Source organism: Eretmochelys imbricata, chromosome 2 (genome assembly GCF_965152235.1).
Source record: "Eretmochelys imbricata isolate rEreImb1 chromosome 2, rEreImb1.hap1, whole genome shotgun sequence".
In the NCBI taxonomy this organism is placed as follows: domain Eukaryota; kingdom Metazoa; phylum Chordata; order Testudines; family Cheloniidae; genus Eretmochelys; species Eretmochelys imbricata.
Window position 1 is genome coordinate 69,405,201 of NC_135573.1, and position 20,359 is coordinate 69,425,559.

Below are 20,359 nucleotides of genomic sequence, written 5' to 3' on the forward strand. Positions count from 1 at the left end.
TAATTGGAAAATATTCTGAAAGAACTGATAGCTTCCACTGGGATTTTCCTCAGGATCATAAAGCTGGAGAAATATTTTTAAAAACAAACCATAGATAAGCTAGAGTTGTTCTTATTTCTCCTAAATTTTAAATTATGTTGAGATTTTTAATTACTAGAGATCAGAATGGCTACTCCAGGAGTATATTGTCTAATGTCCACTAACAAGTAGGTGTAGTAGATCTCTTTTGTTAATGAGGTTTTTTGAAGAAATGGGAAGGTCTTGGACATACTTTAGAAATTGGGGGAAGATCTTAGATAGATAATAAAAATGCTGATTAATCACCAGTTCATAGTCTGATGAATATAGCTTTAAAAATAAACTAATACATTGCAATTCTGACAGTGAAGCAAAGATTTTAACAGTAAATAGGATGAGATTTCAAATTACAATGCAGAAAGTGACGATAAAATGTATTTGAATTTCAAATTTTGCACCAAACTTCTAATTCCCCCGGCCTTGTCTGAATGTAATATACCTTACATTTTTGTCCCATATATTTAAGAGTACCCCTAATATAGATAAATAGTTCAGAGGACATCTATGTTGTCATTTCTTGATGTGACAAAAGACATAAATGGAAGATTAAAAATTCTCATAAATTGAAGAAAATATTCAAAAATAGTAGCAATAAGGATAAGAAAAAGTCAGCTGACTGGAGCACTGGTAATTTCAGTCTCTCCATAGTAAGCAAACATTGCAACTTTTGGCATCTACTTTGTAGCTGTGAGTCTAGCTACTTTTGCCTAAATCTGACCCACAGAAAGACTGAGTAGTGTAGATTTCAGAGTAACGACATGCCAGGCTTTAAAGTTTGGCAAAGAGCTTCTTGATTAAATCAAAGCAGAAATAATTTCTAGAACATAACAAATGTTCTTTTGGATTCAGTGTATTTGTTCTGCTTGTCTTTACCAATCCTTACCTTGACAGTGACTGATTTTTAAACATTAGAATATATTGAGACATATGAAAGTGTTTCTCTTTAGAGGAAGAATTAACCTATTTCTATGTGCACTTTGAATACAGTAGAATCTCAGAGTTACGAATACCAGAGTTACGAACTGACCAGTCAACCACACCCCTCATTTGGAACTGGAAGAACGCAATCAGGCAGCAGCAGAGACCCTCCTCCTTCCCCCCCCCCCCAAATGCAAATGCAGTACCAGTACTGTGTTAAATGTAACTACTAAAAAAGGGAAAGTTTAAAAAAAAAAAAGATTTGTCAAGGTAAGGAAACTGTTTCTGTGCTTGTGTCATTTAAATTAAGATGGTTAAAAGCAGCATTTTTCTTCTGCATAGTAAAGTTTCAAAGCTGTATTAAGTCAATGTTCAGTTGTAAACTTTTGAAAGAACAGCCATAACATTTTTTTCAGAGTTATGAACAACCTCCACTCCCAAGGTGTTCATAACTCTGAGGTTCTACTGTAAGTTCAATAAAAGATCATTCTTACTACCATTAAAAATGCTAGCTGGCTACAATTCTGGCATGTAACTGTACTGATATCAAATGACACTAAAGTTTTGTAGAATTTGAAAACTGATAGCAAGAGTTTGTACTGGTGGTAATTAAAACTGAATTTTTTTTCTGAGATGGAGAGGTGTGACCACACTGTATCCAGAACCCCAATTATTATTATTTCAAGAGTAATGTGTGTAATTGCACCCATGTATCCTGTCGGGTCTATTAAAATCACTTCTGTATGTGAAAACATAGCATTGATCATGCACAGAACTGACTCGATCACCGATTTTCTTGATCATAGTGTGAAAATCTTGTTTCTCAGGCATACCAGGGCGAATGTTGGTTCACTGCTATAAACTCCAACTCGTTATTGGAATTTAAAATTAATTACATTGTTGTGCACTGTAGAGTTGTGTAACTGGGCCAAGAGGGTGGAAAAGTTAGGGATTTCATTTTGTGTTGGCATTGGTTTTGATTTTCACAGAAAAATTCAGAATACTGTATGTCAGGCTGTTGTACAAATTATTTCAATTATGCTGTTTGTAGTGCTTGTAAAACAGGGTATCGTCAAAGATGGCCACACAGGTGGACAGCTGTTAACTGTTCTGAGCGCTAAAATCTTTTGAGAGTTGTTAAGTTCAAAAATTCTGTTATAAACATCTTTTTACTTGACAGGTTGTGTATACTTTGTAAATTAAACATTTTTTTGGAACTTTTAGAACTTCTTTTGGAATGAAGAGAGAACCTAAAAGAAATCAGGTGAGGTTCTGAACCTCAAAGAATAATCAAAATTTCTCTTGATGAGAACCACATGAAGTGTGAAAACAAAGACTGGTTACAATATTTTTGAAGCTTGGTTAGTAGACTCTCAGGTGGTGGCTTCCGAGCATCTTCTGAAAGGAGACTTGATGCAAGATCAGGACAAGATCAGTCTTTACAAAGTGCAGATAATGGTTGGAAGACCTTAGAAGCTACACAGGCCAAGTGGATACAGTTCAGATGAACATGCAAACTGTATTACTGGAGGTCATAAAAATCTTTCAGCCATGTGATGAGAGGAAAAAATTCTTTGCAAGTAGTGACACTTAATTGATATTATTTTATAGCAAATACCATGAAGTATCCTAACCTGCAAATGTCAGGTTAGATTTCAGGATGTGTTTTACTTTCTTTGATCCAGACAATTTCTTTTAAGAATGTGTAAAATCTAAATATTCTACAATGCAGCTTGAAATTCCAGAGTTATTTTTATTGAATCCTGAAGGTACCTATCTGGAAAAAAATGCAGGAACTTTTAGAATACATTTATAGGGGCTCTGTTTAATTATTTACTGGGCTGGAGGTGCACATTATTGGATAATTGTAAGATACATTTTATTGCCCTTAATGAAACTAAGAATGGGGGGAGAAAAAGTTTTTTGAAATGAATGCAGAATAAAAGTTTAAATGTTTATGAACTAGCAGTTTTGTTTCTTCTGAGTTTTTCTTCAAGGGTGCAAACAGAAGAATAATTGTAGTACTAGCCAAATCACACGTAAGCTGAGTGATTCCAAAGCATTCTGTATGTAAGATCCTTACCTTATGTAATGAATCGGACTAGATTATGTAAAGGACGACACTTACCAATTTTCTCCAGTAACTTTATTTTGAACAAAACCAAATGCCAATTATATATCCTTGTGTTTGTAACTTTTTTACTATCGGCAATACTTGTGTGTGTGTGTATAGACATCAACTAGAATAAAAACTTCTGAAAAGCTTCTGAATTCCCATAGAAAGTTTGACCTTTGGAGGGAAGGGCCTGTTGTGACTATTGCTCAAGTGAATAATTACATAACAAATAGACAAGGTAGGTGAGGTAATATCTTTTCTTGGACCAATTTCTGTGGGTGAGAAAGACAAGCTTTTGAGCTTCCAGAGAGTTCTTCGGGTCTGGGAAACTTAACTCTCTTCGGGTCTGGGAAACTTAATCAGAGTGTCACAAGCTAATGTTTGAACAGATTGTTTAGCATAAGTAGTTAACAGACATTTCAAGTGACCATTCAGGTTGAAGTGGCCGGCTAACACCCCTCCACTCATAGAAAGGAAAAGAAGAGAAAAAGAGGGAACTGCTGCAGGGTTGGGGTTGTTAGTGGATTAGAGATTGTTGTAATAAGTCATAAATTCAGTCTCTCTATTCAATTCATGATTTTTAGTGTCTAGTGAAGTTATGAATTTAAGCTCCCAGGCTCGTCTTTTAAAAGGATTGTAGAGGTTTCCTTTGATGAAGAGGTCTGAGAGGTCAGATACAGAGTGTTCATTTTGTGAAAAACGTTTACTGACAGGTGATAGGGTGTTTTTGTCGTCTATCGTTTCCCTGTGTAAGTTCATTCAAGAGTGTAGTGGTTGTCTGATTTCACCCACATAGTTACTATTAGGGCTTTTATTGCACTGGATGAGGTACACCACACATTGTGATAGGCATGTGCAGGACTCCTGGATCTTGAATGTTTGGGAGGGAGGTGTTGATCATTGTAGCAGTGGAGATATGTCTGCAAGTTTTGTATCTGTTCTGGCAAGGTTTGATGCCGCTTTGAGTTGTCCTGATCTGCAGGGAGCTTGGAGAGGATGGAGCGTTGTTTGAAGGCCAGAAGGGGAGAAAGTTGTAGGTGTATATATACCTTAATACACACACAACCATCTTCACCAAACAAAGACACTCCACAAGAGAAGTAGATTGCATCATGGAGAGAGCTTCCCAAATACCCCAAGAGAACCTGCTTCAAAATCAGAAATAAAACCCCCTCTGACAGCACACCTGCAGTTGTCACCTACCACCGAAACTGGAGCCCATATGAGGTATCATCAAACTACAGCTCATACTCAATGGGGATCCCATCCTGAAAGAAATCTTTCCCTAATCCCCTCTTCTGGCCTTAAAACAACCCCCAACCTCCTATACATGCCTATCACAACAATAGCAACTATGTGAGTGAAACCAAACAACCACTATACTCTTGAATGAATTTACACGGGAAAATGATAAAAGACAAAAACACCCTATCAGTTGTGAGTAAACGCTTTTCATAGAGTGATCACTCTCAAACCTCTGTCCTCATCTTCAAAGGAAACCTGCACAACACTTTCAAAAGATGAGCCTTGGAGCTTAAATTCATAATTTTGCTAGACACTAAAAATCATGGTCTTAATAAAGACACTGGATTTATGGCTTATTACAACAATCTATAACCTACTAACCGCCCCTGCAGCTCTTCCCTCCCTCCCTTTCCTCCCTCTTACTGGAGAGTTGTTAATGAGCCACTTCAGCTTGAAATATGTGTTAACTACTTATACTAAACAATCTGTTCAAACCTTGTATTTATCAGTGACAGGGCAGGTCTACGCTTAAAATGCTGCATCAGTGCAGCTGAGCTGCTCTTGTGCTTAAGAGAAGATGCTCCTACACCGATGGGAGAGCTTTTCCCGTCGGCATACTTAACCTCCCTGAGAGGCGGTAGCTGTGTCAATGGGAGAAGCTCTCCTGTTGACATAGCACTGTCTGCAGTGAGGGTTTGGTCAGTATAAATGTGTTGCTCCGGTGTGTGGATTTTTCACCTTGTCCTGTAGTGTAGACCTGGCCTTAATTTCCCAGTCCTGAAGAAGAGCTCTGCGTAATCTTGAAAGTTTTTTTTTTCTCTCTCTCTCCAACAGAAGTTGGTCCTATAAAAGGTATTACCTCACTCACCTTGTCTCTCTAATATCCTTGGACCAGCATGTCTACAACAACGCTGCATACATGACAAATAGTTAATCTGTTTTTTCTCCCCAGCATTCTTGAGTCCTTTTTCACACCGCATATTACATCTGCAAACTACCCTGTGTAAATTAAAATGTGTAATTACAAAAAGAATCATTCAATAATACAGCCTGGATTTCCAATGAGGAAGCATAGTTTATATTCCTGCAGACAATAGGTATGTCTACACAGCAAAGAAAAACCTACAGCTGGCCCATGCCAGCCAATTCAGGCTCACGGGGCTGGGGCAGCAGGGTTGTTACATTGCTGTGTAGACTTCTGGCCTCAGACTGGAGCCTGAGCTCTGGGACCTTTCCACACGGCAGATGTTTTCTTTGCTGTGTAGACATACCCAATGTAGCTACTGATATCTGCACCACAGAAAAAGGGAGGTAATATGTACGATGAAAACCAGTCCTTTTACTCTTGTGTCAAAACATCTCTCCTGGTTTTGTCTTTTTATAAGGAAATCTTATAAACCATACCAGACAGACTTTCCTGACTCTCATACTTCATCATCTGGAATTTCTTGCTCTATTCCTGCTTCTCTATGATGCTCTTCTCTCATAGCTTCTTATTTCTCAAAGTGCCACTACAATATCTTTTCTCCTTGGATGTAAATTGCTGACAAATGAAATTACTTGTATATTGTCTGTTTCAAGATTATTTCATTAGTGCTTGCGGGAATATTAAAATATGGAGGGCATTTTTTAAATTGTCAGCCACCACTCTCACCTCCACCCACCTTCCTTATGTAAAGTGACAGTTAAGAAAGTTTCCCAGTCTGCTGCTGATGTGTCAGAGAATTATGTGTGAATCACTAACCTATGGGCATGGCTATACTTGTGAGTTAGAGCGCATTAAAGAAGCCCAGTGTGCTCTAACTCATGACCTGTCCATGCTGGCAAGGCACGTAGAGCGCTCTGACTCCGCGGTAGAGCGCTCCTGGTAATCCACCTCGGCGAGGGGAATAACGTTTGATGCGCCCCCACTGGAGCGTTGCAGCGCCAGTGTGGACGCCCATGTCTGTTAATGCGCTCTGATTGGCCTCCAGAAGTGTCCCACAATGCGTGTTCTAGCCACTCTGGTCATCAGTTTGAACTCTACTGCCCTGCCATCAGGTGACCAACCATCAGACCTGCCCTTTAAATTCTCTGGGAATTTTGAAAATCCCCTTCCTGTTTGCTCAGCCAGGCGTGGAGTGCTCTCAGCGCATCTTTCCAGGTCACTATGCCTCCACACACCTGCCGATCCCCAGTATGGAGCAATGGCGAGGTGCTGGACCTCATCAGTGTTTGCGGGGAGGAAGTTGTCCAGTCCCAGCTGCGCTCCAGCCTAGGAATTACGATGTCTTCGGGCAGATATCAAGGGACATGATGGAAAGGGGCCATGACCGGGACGCACTGCCATGCAGGGTTAAAGTGAAGGAGCTGCGGAATGCCTACCGCAAAGCCCGCGAGGCAAACAGCCGCTCCGGTGCTGCCCCTGTGACCTGCCGTTTCCACAAAGAGCTGGACGCGATACTTGGAGGCGACCCCACCTGCACTCAGTACCACCGTGGACACTTCAGAGCCCAGTTCAACAAGGCTGGAGGAGGAGCAAAGCGGGAGCAAGGGTGCTGAGGCGGAGGAAGCTACCCCGGAATCCCTAGATGCATGTAGCCAGGAGCTGGTCTCTAGCCAGGAGGAAGGTAGCCAGTCGCAGCGGCTGGTGCTTGGGGAAGGACAAACACCAGAGGTGGTGCCCGGTAAGTGGCTTTTATTTTGGGAGGGAAATTGTTCAGTGCAGGCTCTTGGGGCGAGGAGGGTTAGGGCTGCATGCATGCCTAGATGCGGAATAGGGCGTTGATGTGCTCTCTCACATCATGGTAATTGGCCTCAGTGATCTCTTCAAAGGTCTCAGCCAGAACTTGGGCAATGCGCTTGCTCCGGTTTCTTGGGAGAACCACTGTGGTCCTTGTCCCAGTCAGGCTAACATGTCTGCGCCGCTGTGCCATGAGGGGCTGGGGGACCATTGCTGGACACAGGGCATTGCATATGGCCCTGGGGCAGAAGCCACATTGTAGTAGAAGACCCTCCCTTGCTTCCCAGATCGCCCTCAGCAGCGAGATATCTTCCAGGACAAACTCCTGTGGAAAATGTGGGGACAGCGTTCAGTATAGGGGCCCCCTGCAACTGTTGGCTCTCCCCAAGGCACAGAAACCCAGAGGACAGTACAGCCATGAAAGAATCATTCCCCCTGGACCCTGTGCTTACTCACCATTTTGGGGCTCCCGTGGGTTGTGTGTGCTCGCTTTGGGACGGGCAAATTCTGCTATTGTGTACACTGTGTTCGTCCTTAAGTATGGGGGAATCATTGGTCTGTCTGGTGTGAACAATGCTGCCTCTGTTAAATGTTGCATTTTGCCTTTACGGATGCAACCTTGAGATCTCAGCCGTCCGTGTTATCACCGGCCAAGAGGTTGCAAAGACTCAGGAAGAGGCTACATAGAAGGAAAGAAGACATGCTGCATGAAGTAATGCAGCAGTCAACGAGGATCTAAAAGCACAGGAGTGGAGGGAGAGTGAAAGGAGGATCCACCAGCAGAATACGGATTGCTGGCACAAAAGCGTGGAGCTCCGGCAGCAAAGCACGGATCGGCTGATAAGCATCCTGGAGCTCCAGGTGGACTCGATCCAGGTGCTCGTAGCCATGCAGGCAGAGCACTACCATGCCTGCCCCACCCCTGCAGCCCGTGTCCCTAAACTCTTTCCCCTGTGCCCCCATGTCACTTCCAACCCACTTTCCCCAACAGCCGGGTTCTTATCGCCACCAGCTGCCTCCAACACCTGTAGCTTCACCACCCAGCCCTGAAAACTACGACCCTTACCCACTGCACTCAACCCCCATCGCCATGCAGTATAGCCATCCTGAAGTGCAGCACTCATTGCACAGCACTCCAGACAGGAAGGCTGAGTATAATAACAGGACATACACAAATCTGTAATTGTACCGTTCCTCACCCCACCCCCTTGCCCTGTCTGTTTCCAAAGCAGTTGTGTTTCTTTTCAATAAATGGATTTTTTGGCTTTGAAAACGTTCTTTATTATTGCATAAAGTAAAAGCTACCTTAGCCCAGGAAAGCAACAGGCACTGCAAGTAAGCGTAGCAAACACAGATTCCTACTAACATTGGAACCACTGCACTTCACTCCTGTGCAAGGCACCAAACCTTATTGGTGGCTTTCAGCCTCAAATTGCTCCCTCAAGGCATCCCTAATCCTTGCAGCCCCGCGCTGGGCCCTTCTAATAGCCCTGCTCTCTAGCTGTTCAAATTCACCCTCCAGGTGTTGAACCGACAAGGTCCATGCCTGAGTGAATCGTTCACCCTTCCCTTCACAAGTGTTATGGAGGATACAGCAAGCGGATATAACTGTGGGGATGCTGCCATCGGCCAGGTCCAGCTTCCCATACAGAGAATGCCAGCGGTCCTTTAAACGGCCAAAAGCACACTCCATGGTCATTCTGCACCGGCTCAGCCTGCTGTTGAACTGTTCCTTGCTGCTGTCAAGGCTCCCTGTGTAGGGTTTCATGAGCCAAGGCGTTAAAGGGTAAGCAGGGTCTCCAAGGATCACAATGGACATTTTGACTTCTGGGAAGAAAGTCCCGGCTTGCAGCTTCCTGTACAGGCCAGTGTTCCGAAAGATGCGCGCATCATGCACCTTTCCGGGCCAGCCTGCGTTAATGTCCGTGAAACGCCCCCGGTGATCCACAAGCGCCTAGAGAACCATAGAGAAATACCCCTTCAGATTAATGTACTCGGAGGCTAGGTGGGCTGCTGCCAGAATTGGAATATGCATCCCATCTATCGCCCCTCTGCAGTTAAGGAAACCCTTTTGTGGAAAGCCAGCCACAATGTCATGCACGTTACCCAGAGTCATAGTTTTTCTGAGCAGAATGTGATTAATGGCCCTGCAAACTTGCATCAACACAATTCCAGCGGTCAACATCCCTACTCCAAACTGGTTAGCGACTGATCGGTAGCTGTCTGGAGTTGCCAGCTTCCAGATTGCAGTAGCCACCCGCTTCTCCACTGTCAGGGCAGCTCTCAATCTCGTTTTCTTGCGCTGCAGGGTGGGGATGAGCTCATCACACAGTCCCATGAAAGTGGCTTTTCTCATCCAAAAATTCTGGAGCCACTGCTTGTCATCCCAGACTTGCATGACGATGCTATCCCACCACTCAGTACTTGTTTCCAGAGTCCAAAAGCAGTGTTCCACGGTGATGAGCATGTCCGTGAACGCGACAAGCAATCTTGTGTCGTATGCCTTACTTGAGTCGATATCGTCGGAGTCCTCACTGTCAGTTTGGATCTTAAGGAGTAACTCAACTTCCAAACATGATGTGCTGGTGAGACTCGTCAGCATATTCCTCAGCAGTTCGGGCTCCATTCCTGCAGACTGAAAGGGAAGGCAGAGCGCGCAGCACAAAAAACGTTGAAAGATGGTGCCAAATATGCACAGAAGCAGAGGGATTGCTGGGATGCGAACTGATGCATCATGGGGCTTTGGGACAGGACCCAGAATGCCCTGCACCCTCCCACCCCCTTCCCACAAGCCACAGCGCCCGAATGGGAAGAGGTGCTCTGTGGGATAGCTGCCCATAATGCACCGCTCCCAATGCCGCTGCAAGTGCCACAAATGTGGCTACGCCACTGCATTTGCAGCTGACAGTGTAAACACACTGCAGCGCTTTTCCTACTGCGCTCTCCGGGGGCTGGTTTAACTCAGAGTGCCCTACATCTGCAAGTGTAGCCATGCCCTGTGATATTATAGAACCAAAGCATTAGAAGGAACCGTAAGGGTCGTCTAGTCTAGTCCCTGGCCAATGAGCAGGATTTGTTGTGTCTAAACCATCCATGACAGATGGCTATCCAACCTCTTCTTGAAAACTGGCAGTGAAGGAGCTTCCACAACTTCCCTAGGCAGTTTATTCCATATCAATATAACATGAGATTCATCCAGTGAAATTGTAGGCCAGTTGGTGGAAAAAGATGACAAAGTGCTAATACAACTCTAAAATTCCTGGTGAAAATATTCATGCAATTGACGGTAGAGAATGTAAGAATGGGTGAGGTTGTCTGAATATATAGAATATTTCCTGTTTATACATCAGATAAGTGTTCTTTAGTTGCTATGGTGATTACTTATCTCTTCATACATAAAAAAGGGGAAGGGTCAGTTTTCCTTCTATATGAGAAATGCAAATGTTGTGTTTTAACAGTGTGCTTGAATAATGACTAGTTTTCAACTTTTTATGGTTTTAGTTTTCTTGATAAATAAATATATATTGTGGGTTTTCTTTTATTTTAATCTTCAGGACTTTTAAAATACCACTTCTTCTATTTTAATGTAGCATCTATTGTATTTGGATAATTTTATGTTTTCATTTCTGTTGTCTTCATTCACGGTGATGAGTTTTAACTAAGTTAATTCATTTTTTTATTTGATAGTCTCTTAAACCTTTGATCCCCTAGTTTTTTGTTTGGTCTTGTCTGTGTGGACTTAACTATAGAACTGTATGGTGCTTTTAAAAAAAAAAAAAGCACTGAATATGTGGTAGTTTCATTCTAATCATCAGGACAGAGTTTTCAAACTTAGATGCCTCAATAAGTGGCTTGATTTTCACAGGTATTGAGCACACTCAAATTCCATCTTATGGAAATAAACTACATTGCATTTTACTTATACTTGGCTGCTATTTCTGTCCTATAAGAGGCAATGTTTATTTCATGGTTTGTACATTTCCAGATGGACCGTCAACTGATAAAGACTCTGAAGACAAGAAAAAGGAACCTGCATCTTCATCACAAAACAGTCCTGAAGCAAGAGAAGAAAGGTATTTGAACCTGTCTGTGTGTGTGTAATATAAAATGAACTAGCACAACAGATGAATTATTAATGTGAAGAATCAGTTTCTTCATCGATGCTTTCCTAAATATTTAATTTTTGTACAAGTATCTCTGGGACTAGGGAGGTCTGCCATGTTCTTATATCAAACACGTAATCAATGTCTAAAAAGTGGTGATGCCTGCACTGTCATCAAGGTTGGACAATCAGTGTAGATCAGAATAGTCATCCAGGTCTTTTGTGGTGGGGATGAAGGTAAGTCAATTCTGCTGTTAATAATATGAAAAAATGGCAGGTGATTAGCCACAATATGGGTCAGGTAGTCAAAATATCCATCCTGCCTGCTGATGTCATCTATTTAACATTCTTACTCTACAATACTAGGAGTCTTAACAATAACCAGCCTTTTTTAATCAGTATCTTACATTTTAGGTAGAAACTAGGGCTGATAAGCTATTAAAAAAATTAATTGCACAATTAATCGTGCTGTTAATCGCACTGTTTCAACAATAATAGAATACCATTTATTTAAATATTTTTGGATGTTTTCTGCATTTTCAAATATATTGATTTCTGTTCCAACACAGAATACAAAGTGAACAGTGCTCACTTTATATTTTTTTTTATTACAAATATTTGCACTGTAAAAATGATAAAAAGAAATAGTATTTTTCAATTCATGTCATACAAGTACTGTAGTGCAGTCTCTTTATTGTGAAAGTGCACACCCTGTTTGGGTATTGGACTATGCCCTGGAGTCCGGGCTTCAAAGTTTGTGGTTCCTGCCTGCATTCCTTCTTGGTCAGTGATAACCACCTATGCTGCTTATACTATCTCGGGGAAAGCCCACATTGTAGCAAGGTGCATGTCAGGGTTCCTTCCCCACTCTGAACTCTAGGGTACAGTTGTGGGGACCTGCATGAAAACCTCCTAAGCTTACTTTTACCAGCTTAGGTTAAAACTTCCCCAAGGTACAAACTATTTTACCTTTTGCCCTTGGACTTCCGCTGCCACCACCAAACGTCTAACCGGGTTTATTATTGGGAAAGAGCCGTTTAGAAACGTCTTTCCCCCCCAAAATCCTCACCAAAACCTTGCACCCCCCTTCCTGGAGAAGCTTTGATAAAAATCCTCACCAATTTGCATAGGTGACCAGAGACCCAAACCCTTGGATCTTAAGAACAATGAAAAGAAGCATTCAGTTTCTTACAAGAAGAAAAGGTAAAAAAGAATCACCTCTGTAAAATCAGGATGGTAAATACCTTACAGGGTAATTAGATTCAAAACATAGAGGATCCCTCTAGGCAAAACCTTAAGTTACAAAAAGACACAAAGACAGGAATATCCATCCCATTCAGCACAGCTTATTTCCTCAGCCATTTAAAGAAATCAAAATCTAACGCATATCTAGCTAGATTACTTACTAAGTTCTAAGACTCCATTCCTGTTCTGTCCCTGGCAAAAGCATCACACAGACAGACAGAGATGCTTTGTTTCTCTCTCCCCCCCAGCTTTTGAAAGTATCTTGTCTCCTCATTGGTCATTTTGGTCAGGTTCCAGCGAGGTTATCCTAGCTTCTTAACCCTTTACAGGTGAAAGGATTCTTCCTCTGGCCAGGAGGGATTTTAAAGGTGTTTACCCTTCCCTTTATATTTATGACAGCGCAATACCTGCCCTTTGTCCCCCCACCATACCTGGGAAGGGTGGGAACTTAGGAAGCACCTAATGGAAGAGCTATGAGACCGCAATTGGACCTGGGCCCAGGGAACCTCTGCTCCATAGATCAGCCTTACTCAGCAAGCAGTGCGCCTCCTGCCACAAGGCCCGATTCAAGAGCGAAGAAGTTTCCTGCCCTACAGATACGTCAGTGGGCCTTATCAGGAGAGCAAGGAGCATTCTCATAAGCATGAGGTTGTCGTCCTCTAAATCCTCTTTGAAGACATTTGATATAGCCCTGCCTAAACCAGGCAAGTCTATAAGCTTCAACCCAAGAGAACTTAAAACATCTTAAGTCTCAGGGGCATGTGACAAGTCGAGGGCTCCATCAGCACCAGATTGTGATCTGCTGGCACTGGGGCCTCTGGTAGTCCCAAACACAATCCTGTGGTGCACCTGACCGACAAAAACTGGTCACTGAGAGCACTGGTTACCTTCGGTACTGTCTTTGCCTTCAACTGCTGTGGCGCAGATTCTTTACTGCGACTCTTTTGGTTTGGGCGGACAAGACCCCTCTTGCTTGGGAAAGAGTTGAGATCTGTGCTCCTCCTGCGGATATCTTTGCTTTCCAGTCTCAGTCTCCATCAAGTCCTTCCTTGAGAGAATATATAACTCGGCTAGGGGAACTGGCCTTTGGGAGAAGTGTCTCCCCCATTCCATCTTTGGGCTTTGACTTCGAATAGCATAGTTGGTACTGCTGTTGAAACCAGATGTGGCTTTCTTCCCATCGGTACATTCTGAGCTGTGCAATGAACTGTTGTTCCCTCTTCCACAACACACCTTCCTGGTTGGAGAACCTTTGATCAGCTTGGCACCAACCTCCACTTCATCACCTGATGACAGGAACTTGAGAGCTACAAACCACTAAGGGTATGTCTACATAGCAACTGGATGCTCGCAGCTGGCCCATGTCAGTCAGCTTGGGCTGCGGGGTTGTTTCATTGCAGTGTAGACTTCAAGCCTAGAAGTCTACACTGCACTGAAACAGCCCTGCATCCTGAGCCCTGTGAACCTGGGTCAGCTGGCACAGGCCAGATGTGGGTTTTTCATTGCAGTGTCGACATATCTTAAGTCTAATGCCTCCCGAACCCCATGCACCCTTTGAGGGTCATCTAGCACCATTTTTCAACGCCTGGAGTACAAAAACAATGGACAAATGGGTTCAGAATGTCATCTATTCTAGCTATTCAACAGAGTTTGCATCCTTACTTGCTTCCCCAGCACCCTCTTAGTGGCCACTCTCATGAGAACATTTTCAAAGAAGAAGTGAAATCCCTCTTACAGTGGGGAGCAACAGAACAGGTTCCTCTTCAGTACCAAGGGAGAAGTTTTTACTTGACATACTTCCTAGTACCTAAAAAGGACTGTTGGAGACCCATTCTCGACTTCTGCCATCTGAACTTTTTTATTCGCAAACTCAAGTTTCACATGGCCATGTTGGTAACTATAATTCCATCCCTGAAAAAGGGTATGTGGTTTACAGCTCTCAACATGGACACCTGCTTTCACCTGGGCATCCACCCCGCTCACAGACGCTTTCTCAGATTCCTGGGCTCTGACTATTTTCAATAAAGAATGTTCACTTTTGGTATTGCTCTTACCATCTCCAGTGTTTTTACCAAGGTGTGCTCTGTAGTATCAGGTCATATAATTGTGCAATGTTGTGGTTTCACAGTCTTCCCCTATGTCAACGATTGGCTCCTTGTCACCAGGTTACACTAAGAGGACCATGTGTCAACTTTGACAATGCTGCAACTTCTCTCCTCTTTGGGAATCAGTATAAATGCTGAAAAATCCATCCTCACCCTTATGCAGACTTTAGACTTCACTGGAGGCATTGTTAAATTCAGTCATGGCAAGGGCTTCCCTGCAGAGGGACAGGTTTCAAGCTATGAACAATATCATAGAACAGGTCATAAGCAACCCCCCAGTGCCTGTCAAGACCTCTGTCTCTCTCGGAGGCCATGTGGCCTCATGTACTTATGTCATGTCATTTGCAAGGCTCCACCTTTGTTGCCTATAAGCATGGCTTCAAATCGTATACTCTCCATATTTACAGTCCTTAAGCATCATGGTGACTGTTCCCACCAAAGTGATATTGTCCCTGTTATGGTGGAAGAATCCCTGCCAGGTATGTGTGAGCATTCCCTTCCTTGCCTATGTACCGGACAGGGTGATTGTTACCAACGCATCCCTGTTGGGTTGAGGAGCCCATGTGGACAACCATACAGTACAAGGCACCTGGATATAACAAGAATCCAGGATGCACATTAATTTTCTAGAGCCGTAAGCAGTTCGAAGGGCTTGCGAAGCCTTTCTCCCATTCATTCAAAGTCACTATGCCCTCGTAATGTCGGACAACATCAAAACTGTCTTTTGCATCAATAGACAGGGAGGAGCGAGATCCTTCCCCTTGTGTGCAGAAGCAGTCAGTTTGTGGAACTGATGGCATCAGCCATCAGATTACCCTGTTGGAAGTCTACCTCCCACAAAACCAGAATGTGCTAACAGATTCAGCAGACTCTTTGCTGTTAGTGTGGAGCAGGGTGTCGTGGGGTGTATGTACCCCACCCTGGCCCAGCAGCAAAAGGGGTAATACAGGCATTGCTGGCTGCTGCTGATCGGCATCCTCACAGCAGCTGGGAGGATAAAAGGGCTGAGAAGTAGAGGGGAGTGGCAGCTACCCGGAGAGTGAACAGACCGGAGAAAGGAACTCCTGTCAGTAAAGTGCTAAAGAGCTGCCCAAGGACAACACCCCAAAAAGGGATGAACGGACCAACAGACTGAAGAGCCTGCAGAGGCCCAGGAGAAGGTAGGAAGCAGCTCAGGGCACTGACAGAGTTGGCGAACTTTGATCTTGCTTGTCTATCTTGAGGACCCTGAGCTGGAACCCAGTTAAGTGGGTGGGCCAGGGTTCCCCTACCAATCACTTGACGGACCTGAGATCAGAGAGGATTTTCCAGATTCTGGAGTACCAGGAATAGACTGACAGTCTCGCTGAGCTGAGTGAGCCAGTGACCACACTCTGCTTGGCCAGGAGGGGCACCATTGCATTGACATACCACCTCACCAAGGGTCTCCCTTGGCACCCCAAGTTGGGCTGTAGCTGGGCTTGGGGCCCTGGGGGAGACTCCATACCCTATAGACTATGGCCACTCCTTATGCTTTGCTGGACTTGGACATGCTGAGGGGCCACCACTTTGGGGCGCGGGAAAACATCGTGGTGGGGGCTAGTGCCCTTACAATGCAAATATTGTGCGGGACTGATCTGTGTTTCTGCCCCCACATGTCATTCCTTGTAAACTGTATATGTTTGGGGGCTGGAGGCGTAAGTGGGACCTGGAGGGGCTGGAGTGGCTACTACAGCACAAGGGAGCCCAGAGGATCACTGGATCTGGGCCCCCCTCTTTAGTAAAATTCTTGTTGTACCCCATGTCACATAGAAGCAAGTATTTCAAAGATCCTTTTTACTGAAGATTAACAATATCTGTAGCTCTAAATAATTGCATAAATGTTATCTTTGTTCTGTTATGGGAATATTGTTAATGAGATGTAAAGATCAAACAAAAAGTTTGTTTTGATCTTTGGTGAAACATGTTGGAAAAAAGACATTTCATACCACTTTTCTGTTTTCACCTACTTCAGTAGTTCCAGTAGCAACTCCAGCATCAGGAAAGAGGAGGCTAATGCTTCGTCAGATTCCTTCATCCCTTCTTTTCCTCGGGCTCCAAGTACTTCAGATTCTGTACGAGTGAAATGTAGAGAAATGTTGGCTGCTGCTCTCAAAACAGGAGGTGAGCTTTGTAGAACTTATTTACGGTATTGGATTTTGTTCTGTTTCTTCTTCCCATGTATCCTAGCACTGGTTGTCAGACCAGTCTGAATTCTATACAACCAGGCCAGCTAGTCAGGTATAGGTTCATCCAGATTAGCATAACCCAGTAATCCTGGCAACCTGGAAACATGATGAGGTGCACTTCATGCTCCAGCCCATCTGACAATTACTTTCCAATAGCAGAGAATCCTCTTCATGGTACATGCTAGCCATTACCTCCTTGGTATCATCAATTTAATCTGTTTCCAAGAAAGGTATCGTTTCAGTGTTTGTTTTTTTGGGGGGTACCACATTGTCCCTTGGGGTCCTGTGACCTTTCAAATTCTGGTAGCCAGAAGCTCCGTTTCCATTTCAGTTGCAGCTTAATTTTGTTACAGTACATCTGGCACTGGTGTTTTGATAATTTTAAATATGTCAAATTCTTTAAGTATCCAATTTATGACAGCCGTATTCTATTCTCGTCCAGTTTCAGGTGTTAACTTCTATGTCTTTTGAGAGTTATAATATTTGGAGGTGGACAAGACCTATGAAATGATCTATTCCATGTTGTTTTCAGTGCCAGGAGTTTTCTTACACCTTTGTGTTTTATACTGAAAAATAAGATTTTCACTATTTCCTTTGGGAGATTATTCTGTAATCTAGTAGATCTCTCTGTCAAGGCTTTTGTTTTCCTGCTGTTCCTACATTTACCCTGAATCTCATCCTATTGCTCCTTTTTATTTTTTATTTTCAAAATACAGAAATAACCTATACATTTCGTGCACATTAATCTGTACATTTCCATGTACAAAAAAGCTTCTCCTATTACTGCTCTTGTTTATACCCTTCAAATTACTGTACAGTTTAATGCTCCCATCCTTCTAAAGTTATCCTTTGGCCAAATTATATATATTTAACTCTGTTTTAAACTAAATCAAAACTTATTCCAGAAATGTACATAGTCCCTTATCAGTGGGAACCAAATTTGTTCATTATTAACCTTCTCTTTGGTTCAAACTGGCTTGTGTAGTGAAAAGGTCAATTTAAAAAAAATATTTTTAGGGACTTTTGAGCATGACACAGTTTTTGTATGAAATTTGTTACAAAGTGTAAGTGAGTGAAAATAGCAAATGGGATAATATTGAGAATATGTACAAAAAGATCAGGGTGCTCAAAGCAATGTACATACAGGCAGCGTGGATCCTTCCTGCTACTTTCTCTCTCCCTTCATAAAGTGGAGCCTGGGTCCCCTTTTCTTTGAGCCCTAAAGCAGTGTTATATGTAGGTCCAAGTCCTGCCCTCAGGTTAACACTATCTCTCCCATAGTGGAGCTCACTTTCTAAATACTGAGTCATCCACTTTTTATACAGACTCACAGGCAGAAATGTCTGTGAGGGGAGGGCTCCTGCCTCATACTGGGAATGAGGGACGATCAACAGGTTATCTCAAGTGCTTATATACGAATGCACAAAGCCTTGGAAACAAGCAGGGAGAACTGGAGGTCCTGGTGATGTCAAGGAACTATGATGTGATTGGAATCACAGAGACTTGGTGGGATAACGCACATGACTGGAGTACTGTCATGGATGGTTATAAACTGTTCAGGAAGGACAGGCAGGGCAGAAAAGGTGGGGGAGTAGCACTGTATGTAAGGGAGCAGTATGACTGCTCAGAGCTCCGGTACGAAACTGTAGAAAAACCTGAGTGTCTCTGGATTAAGTTTAGAAGTGTGAGCAACAAGAGTGATGTAGTGGTGGGAGTCTGCTATAGACCACCGGACCAGGGGGATGAGGTAGATGAGGCTTTCTTCCGGCAGCTCACGGAAGCTACTAGATCGCATGCCCTGATTCTCATGGGTGACTTTAATTTTCCTGATATCTGCTGGGAGAGCAATACTGCGGTGCATAGACAATCCAGGAAGTTTTTGGAAAGCATAGGGGACAATTTCCTGGCGCAAGTGCTAGAGGAGCCAACTAGGGGGGGCGCTTTCCTTGACCTGCTGCTCACAAACCGGGTAGAATTAGTGGGGGAAGCAAAAGTGGATGGGAATCTGGGAGGCAGTGACCATGAGTTGGTTGAGTTCAGGATCCTGACGCAGGGAAGAAAGGTAAGCAGCAGGATACGGACCCTGGACTTCAGGAAAGCAGACTTCGACTCCCTCAGGGAAGGGATGGCCAGGATCCCCTGGGGGACTAACTTGAAGGGGAAAGGAGTCCAGGAGAGCTGGCTGTATTTCAAGGAATCCCTGTTGAGGTTACAGGGACAAACCATCCCAATGAGTCGAAAGAATAGTAAATATGGCAGGTGACCAGCTTGGCTTAACAGTGAAATCCTAGCGGATCTTAAACATAAAAAAGAAGCTTACAAGAAGTGGAAGGTTGGACATATGACCAGGGAAGAGTATAAAAATATTGCTCGGGCATGTAGGAATGAAATCAGGAGGGCCAAATCGCACCTGGAGCTGCAGCTAGTGAGAGATGTCAAGAGTAAGAAGAAGGGTTTTTTCAGGTATGTTGGCAACAAGAAGAAAGCCAAGGAAAGTGTGGGCCCCTTACTGAATGAGGGAGGCAACCTAGTGACAGAGGATGTGGGAAAAGCTAATGTACTCAATGCTTTTTTTGCCTCTGTTTTCACTAACAAGGTCAGCTCCCAGACTGCTGCGCTGGGCATCACAAAATGGGGAAGAGATGGCCAGCCCTCTGTGGAGATAGAGGTGGTTAGGGACTATTTAGCAAAGCTGGACGTGCACAAGTCCATGGGGCCGGACGAGTTGCATCCGAGAGTGCTGAAGGACTTGGCGGCTGTGATTGCAGAGCCATTGGCCATTATCTTTGAAAACTCGTGGTGGACGGGGGAAGTCCCGGATGACTGGAAAAAGGCTAATGTAGTGCCAATCTTTAAAAAAGGGAAGAAGGAGGATCCTGGGAACTACAGGCCAGTCAGCCTCACCTCAGTCCCTGGAAAAATCATGGAGCAGGTCCTCAAAGAATCAATCTTGAAGTACTTGCATGAGAGGAAAGTGATCAGGAACAGCCAGCATGGATTCACCAAGGGAAGGTCATGCCTGACTAATCTAATTGCCTTTTATCATGAGATTACTGGTTCTGTGGATGAAGGGAAAGCAGTGGATGTATTGTTTCTTGACTTTAGCAAAGCTTTTGACATGGTCTCCCACAGTATTCTTGTCAGCAAGTTAAGGAAGTATGGGCTGGATGAATGCACTATAAGGTGGGTAGAAAGCTGGCTAGATTGTCGGGCTCAACGGGTAGTGATCAATGGCTCCATGTCTAGTTGGCAGCCGGTGTCAAGTGGAGTGCCCCAGGGGTCGGTCCTGGGGCCGGTTTTGTTCAATATCTTCATAAATGATCTGGAGTATGGTGTGGATTGCACTCTCAGCAAATTTGCGGACGATACTAAACTGGGAGGAGTGGTAGATACGCTGGAGGGGAGGGATAGGATACAGAAGGACCTAGACAAATTGGAGGATTGGGCCAAAAGAAATCTGATGAGGTTCAATAAGGATAAGTGCAGGGTCCTGCACTTAGGACGGAAGAATCCAGTGCACCGCTACAGACTAGGGACCGAATGGCTAGGCAGCAGTTCTGCGGAAAAGGACCTAGGGGTGACAGTGGACGAGAAACTGGATATGAGTCAGCAGTGTGCCCT

General features: G+C 43.9%; 1 protein-coding gene across 2 annotated transcripts in view; it reads left to right on the forward strand.

Moving 5' to 3' along the window:
• Positions 1 to 20,359, forward strand: part of TCEA1 (transcription elongation factor A1) — a 63,526-nt gene that overhangs the window by 25,215 nt on the left and 17,952 nt on the right. For both annotated transcript variants that reach the window (XM_077810266.1, XM_077810267.1), the window contains exons 4-5: positions 11,065 to 11,152; positions 16,525 to 16,673. In XM_077810266.1, the coding sequence (XP_077666392.1) occupies positions 11,065 to 11,152; positions 16,525 to 16,673 (237 nt within the window). The remainder of the gene's footprint in view (positions 1 to 11,064; positions 11,153 to 16,524; positions 16,674 to 20,359) is intronic.